Source organism: Mizuhopecten yessoensis, unplaced genomic scaffold (genome assembly GCF_002113885.1).
Source record: "Mizuhopecten yessoensis strain PY_sf001 unplaced genomic scaffold, ASM211388v2 scaffold8621, whole genome shotgun sequence".
In the NCBI taxonomy this organism is placed as follows: domain Eukaryota; kingdom Metazoa; phylum Mollusca; class Bivalvia; order Pectinida; family Pectinidae; genus Mizuhopecten; species Mizuhopecten yessoensis.
Window position 1 is genome coordinate 152,023 of NW_018407639.1, and position 6,605 is coordinate 158,627.

Here is a 6,605-nt window from a genome sequence, read left to right on the forward strand (position 1 = left end):
GCCGTTTCTATACTAACTAGCCCTTGAGGACCCCCCTCCGCATTAAAAATCCTCAGAAATCGAGCTGGGAATATTTCATTTACCAAATGTATACCGGTGGCACTAACACCCTACCATACTGTAGTTGTTGTAGTCCGTGACGTACCTGATACCAAGTCTTGTCCACAAATTGACACCTGCTCAAGAATATCCATATTTGCAGGGGTTTCAGTCAAAAAATATAGGAATATATAGGGGTTTTTCTTAAAAATAAAGGAAACTTTTATAAATATGCCCAATAATATAGGTAACTTATAGGATTTTCTTTCGACGTTTTGCGCTGATATTTGAGTTTTGAATGCTTCATATAATGTAATATCATCATAGAACACCATTCCAGCTTACATGTACTTGTATCACAAATAAAAAGGTATTGAATTAAATGATTCCACACTCTGTAATCAGAATCTGCATAAACACACATGACATTTTAATGGTTTCTTGACTTTGAATCAGCTTTTACAAAACAAGAGCTGTTGGAGAACTGCATAGCTCCCCGGTTTGTGATATAAGTACATGACTATATCTTAATGCTTTGTAGGGTGCCTAACTGGTCTTGTTATTTTGAGTTTTCGGTTTGTACAATGCAAATAAAAAACAAACAAAAATGGCTAGATGCCGTGAAGTTAGGGTTATCTATATGCTTTTGACGTCTAAAATATGAATAATGGTACAGCGTATTGTCTCCCTCCATATACTAATAAACAGTATCACGAGAAGGGTGGAAAACTACACGAGATCAGCTATGTCCACTGAACGTCTGCCTGGACTAGCAATGTTGCACAGTTACAGACATATGGACATTGCCATTAAAGATGTTATAATACAGTTCGATGGCAAAAAGGACAGAAAATTAGACTTCTGTTCTGTTAGACAATCTGAGTATTATTAACATAATCGGGGCTTGTATTTGTATGCTATTTTAGCTCTATTATTGAGGGAAAAATCTGCCGAGTAAAGGGTCTATTTGTTGATTTATGACACTAAAACTGTCCATTTTCCAGTACTTAATAAGGGGGGGGGGGCATGCCCCCTGAACCCCCTAGCACAATTATGAATCCACATGAATAGAGGACTAGCTACGCCCTGACCATCACTATATTTCCGGTTCTTTTTTGTAGAACCACTTCCAGAAATATCAACTTGTTATCAAAACTAAAAAGACAATGATATCTTTTTAGGTAAAGTGAACAAAAAATACTGGGATAGGTACTAGGGTATGAAATACATCATTATTTCACTAAAAATTGTGTCCCGATTTGGGTACTGCATGTGACGTTAAATTCGTTTTATTTATTCATATTAATATATCTTTTTAATATAAATATGATATATAAAATTAATATTTGAAACTTTATCTAATATAGAAAAAGTTTTTTTTTCCAGTATGGCTTGCCAGTATGACTTGCCAGTATGGCTTGCCAGTATGACTTACTAAAAATTACATAGACTACCTGTTATATAGTATTTAACGTAGGTCTCTGGTCGTTGTTTACGACAAGAACGTTTTTTAGGGGTATTTATTTTCTTACCTTAGGAAGTCGGATTTACATTATTATGACAGCTTAGTTGAATAATAATGAGGAGATATGTTACACGTCTCTCTTAAGTGTCATATATATATGTGAACACTTTCTTACAGATAATATTATCTGATGAGTATCACCTTAATGACTTTAGTTGATGGAAAATATTATGTTTACTAGAGACGTATATATATGGCTTTATATGTCTCTGGGTTTACAATTTTCAAATACTAACGGTAACGAGTGTTACGTATACGTCACCATCATTAATTATAGGAATAACATTTTTATTGAAAACTTGTCCCATGTGGGATTAATACAATCTATCCCCTCCTTGGGGGAAACGCAGAAAAACCTCAACCCAAGGGGTAAGATTCTTAAATGCCGAGACCGAGTCAGAGACGTGGCTTTATATGTCTCTGTTTTATATATATATATGTCTCCGATCGCGAGATGACAATTGATCCGGAAAACGCCACCGCCGTACTCGTTTCCGAAATTAGTAACTCATTAACATAGCAACGGAAAAGCATGATGGCGTCGTGTTGAACCTCGACATCTGTAAAATAATATATTTTATTCGGGAGAATAATGTAGAGAAATTAGTCGCCATCTGCAACTTTGGTTTACATTTCTATCAACACCCCTGGCGACTCGAACAACACATAATGGCAAACACGTCGGGATTAAGGTAACAAAGTTATAAATATAGTCTAATGGGTCAACATGCCAGTTGGGACATTCCCGCCCGATTTGTACTTGTTTTTGTGATCTGTTCATGTGAATTTTAATGACAACTTTTAAAATCAAAGCGTGATTAAAGTGACATTTAGGTGGTTATTAATGCAGTTATGTTGGACCCCTCACTCTAAATTAAAGACCCATTTTAACAAGTAAGATAACCTTAAAAAACAGAAATGTTTACCAACTTCTGCAGGTTGACCCAACGAGTCAGAAGTGAGGACAGCGTAAATGGTTGTGGGAGAAAATAAATAACATTTTCATCCGTGTATAGATTTTTGTATTTCATTTGTTTCGACCTTTTCCAGCAAATTTTACTTGAGGTAACTGTAAGGCTACTGAAACAGATAAAATGCTTGAATGAAAGACAATTTTCTACAGATTTTTACTCACAATACAATAATCAATATAGTTTATAATGTATAATATCAGTTCTTTCCATTGAGCAATTTTCCAGATGTGACAATTGAAATAATTCAAAGGAATTTATATTTTGTTATTTTCGTTTTACTTTATACACAAACAATATACGGTAAGTAGAAAATGTGTCCCAACGGTTTTTACTCCTACAGTACATGTAGGTATATCATTTAAGTAAAAGACCGCTGGTAGGTATTTTTTATAGGATATGATTATGCTGACTTTGCTTGTTAAAAGTATCTGGCCGTGTTAAACCTTTCTAACATTGTTGGAGTATAAGGTTCCAAGACCACTCATCCCTTTGTCAATCTACGAGTCATGTATACTGTGAAGAGTAATGATCATGGTATAGTCTGTTTTCATGTCTACATAATGATAAAACATCATAATCAATATGGTGTTGCTGCTTTGTAACATTTAAATTCATCTCTCAAGTTCCTAATGGACAATTGTATTGGTCGTCTCTGTTGTTAATCTGTACATAGATAAATCATAATCAGTCTGATTTTACTGTTGATATTGACTTGTTAAACACTGTATCTTGTTGTTTTTCAGTATTGTTCCATTCCAAGGTGCTGGCTCTATTAACAGAAGGAAGAACACCACCACGTCAGCCATAGACAATGTAAATGTGCTCTCGAAAAATATTGATTTCTCCTTCTGCAACTACACCAATACAGAAGGTTTGCATTTCAAATTATTTGTCCAGTAGAAATATTTCTAATGTAAAAACTTAGAGCAGGGAAAGCAAGAACTGATGGATAAAAATACTCAGCAAAAGAAGAATGTTAGCATGTTACCTTGCAGAAGTTCTGAACACCAGAATGACGTTGATTGTAAATGGCATTTTAGTGGCGAGTGAGTTTGGTGGGAGTATAATCAGTCATGTCTGAAATTTGCCAATCACCCTGTAGCTCCAAACAGGTTTGTTCACTTTGTTGTAAAGGGCCAAGTGAGGGCAGAGGGGCGGGGCCCCAATTCCGTCTTTGCGTATTGCAGAGTTATCTTCTCTTGGGAGCAGGTATTGATTGTTACGTCATTGGTTTGTGTGAGAAAATTACATCATTTTCTCAAAAATTGATTATTTTACTCTCACAAACAAGTGACGGAACAAACAATTCCTGCCCCCAAGAGAAGATAACTCTGCAATATGCAAAGGCGGAATAGGGGAAATAGAGGATTTTTTTTCTTCTTCTATACAAGTGAAGGGATTTAAACCAAATGCAGTCTGAAACATGCTTAGGGACAAAACAATCAATTTTGTATAAACTGAGGTGTGTAGGCCCCCTTCTTTGTGGCAGATGTGTGGGGCCCATTAGGGGAAATAGAAGAAACATTAAAGATTCTTCTCCGTCTGTAACGATGAAGGGATTTTAACAAAACTTGTTCTAGAGAATCTCCCCCCCCCCCCCCCCCCCCAGGGGGCAGAGGAGTGGGGCCCAATAGGGGAAATAGAAAAAAAAAATTCCCTTCTGTACAAATGAAGGGATTTAAATCAAATGAGGTCTGAAGCATGCTTAGGGGGAAAAAACTCAATTTGTTTAATTTGTATAAAAAGGTGCATATGAGGCCCAATAGGGGAAATAGAGGTAAATTGGGACATACTATGGAAACTCATTTTCTTTGTGTCTTTTCCACCAAAACAGATTTATATGTAGTTCTTCTTGCAACTTTATTGTACTCCTTTGATAAACCTGTATGGTACTCAGCAGGTATTAAGTTGAAAAATAAAATACCAGGTGAGGCCCCTAGACCTCTTGTTTTATCTACCAGGTAAGATTATATTAATTGATATTTTTTCTCTTTTTTCACAGACATTAAAAATGAGGTTCCAAGGGCGTCTCCAAGGAAGTCCAAACTTCCTGACATGGAAAACAAGAAAGCTTCCACTAAAAGTGTCCGCCTAAACAATAACAAACTGTGCGATGTTTCCTGTATCAAAGACACGCTGGAGGCTCATACTGTCAACCCCCTGGAGGTAGAGTGGATCGACCTCTCCTTCAACGAGCTCACCAATATTGATCCTGTAAGTACTGTCCAATGATCTCACCAATATTGATCCTGTAAGTACTGTCCAACGATCTCACCAATATTGATCCTGTAAGTACTGTCCAACGATCTCACCAATATTGATCCTGTAAGTACTGTCCAACGATCTCACCAATATTGATCCTGTAAGTACTGTCCAACGATCTCACCAATATTGATCCTGTAAGTACTGTCCAACGATCTCACCAATATTGATCCTGTAAGTACTGTCCAACGATCTCACCAATATTGATCCTGTAAGTACTGTCTAATGATCTCACCAATATTGATCCTGTAAGTACTGTCCAATGATCTCACCAATATTGATCCTGTAAGTACTGTCCGATGATCTCACCAATATTGATCCTGTAAGTACTGTCCAATGATCTCACCAATATTGATCCTGTAAGTACTGTCCAATGATCTCAGATCATCTCACCAATATTGATCCTGTAAGTACTGTCCAATGATCTCATCTATATTGATCCTGTAAGTTCTGTCCAACGATCTCACCAATATTGATCCTGTAAGTACTGTCCAATGATCTCAGATCATCTCACCAATATTGATCATGTAAGTACTGTCCAACGATCTCACCAATATTGATCCTGTAAGTACTGTCCAAGGATCTCACCTATATTGATCCTGTAAGTACTGTCCAACGATCTCACCAATATTGATCCTGTAAGTACTGTCCAACGATCTCACCAATATTGATCCTGTAAGTACTGTCCAATGATCTCACCAATATTGATCCTGTAAGTTCTGTCCAATGATCTCACCAATATTGATCCTGTAAGTTCTGTCCAACGATCTCACCAATATTGATCCTGTAAGTACTGTCCAATGATCTCACCAATATTGATTCTGTGAGTACTGTCCAATGATCTCACCAATATTGATCCTGTGAGTACTGTCCAACGATCTCACCAATATTGATCCTGTGAGTACTGTCCAACCGCAAAAGTTTTGCCTATTTTTTCAACGAGAACTTGCTTGGATTGAAGCAAGATTAAGATTAAGAGGAATGTATCATCTTTGGCAAAGAAAAGAAGATTAAGATGTGATTCCAATGGCATTTTTTTGACCTTTCAAACTGATTTTCTTCACTTTAAAGAGTAGCTATTTATGTTTTCAATAAGATTCATCAGTTTGGAAATATGTGATATCAAAGTTTTACTTTCTACACAAATAATGTCCTGATGTTTAATACGTACATTTTTTTATGTAGAAAGTAAATCTTTGATATCAGCTATTTAATAATATGTTGTTTACAACAGTGTTTGTACATATACTGATTTTTATCAACTCAGTTGAAAAAAATTCCAAAATGAAGTACAAATGATTCCTGCTTAAGTAATAATGTAAAGTTACAGGTATCGGTGACAAAGGAAGTACAAATGATTCCTGCTTAAGTAATAATGTAAAGTTACAGGTATCGGTGACAAAGGAAAGACAACTACATGTCAACATTGAACTTCATCTTTTATGTTCTAACAGCTTTGGCAAATCAAGACATCTTTTTTTTTTAAATATTCACCATCTTTTCCAAGTCTATATTCTCAAAACCTTCTGAACCTCTAAAATAATCCTGACATGGTTGTTGATGGATTTCTGCCTTGAGTCATTTATTTGCAGTACTAGCTGCAGTATCAATACATAAACCACATAAACTTGTATCATACTTGTATCAGGAATCACATACTTGTATCAGTAATCTCATACTTGGATCAGGAATCACATACTTGTATCAGGAATCTCATACTTGTATCAGGAATCTCATACTTGTATCAGGAATCTCATACTTGTATCAGGAATCTCATACTTGTATCAGGAATCTCATACTTGTAT

The 6,605-nt window shown here is 35.9% G+C and overlaps 1 protein-coding gene across 2 annotated transcripts in view; it reads left to right on the plus strand.

Moving 5' to 3' along the window:
• The first annotated feature begins 2,073 nt into the window (after positions 1 to 2,073).
• Positions 2,074 to 6,605, plus strand: part of LOC110456284 (leucine-rich repeat-containing protein 51-like) — a 16,848-nt gene continuing 12,316 nt past the window's right edge. For both annotated transcript variants that reach the window (XM_021506920.1, XM_021506921.1), the window contains exons 1-3: positions 2,074 to 2,256; positions 3,282 to 3,409; positions 4,541 to 4,752. In XM_021506920.1, coding sequence (XP_021362595.1) covers positions 2,234 to 2,256; positions 3,282 to 3,409; positions 4,541 to 4,752 — 363 coding nt within the window. In that variant the 5' untranslated portion in view covers positions 2,074 to 2,233. The remainder of the gene's footprint in view (positions 2,257 to 3,281; positions 3,410 to 4,540; positions 4,753 to 6,605) is intronic.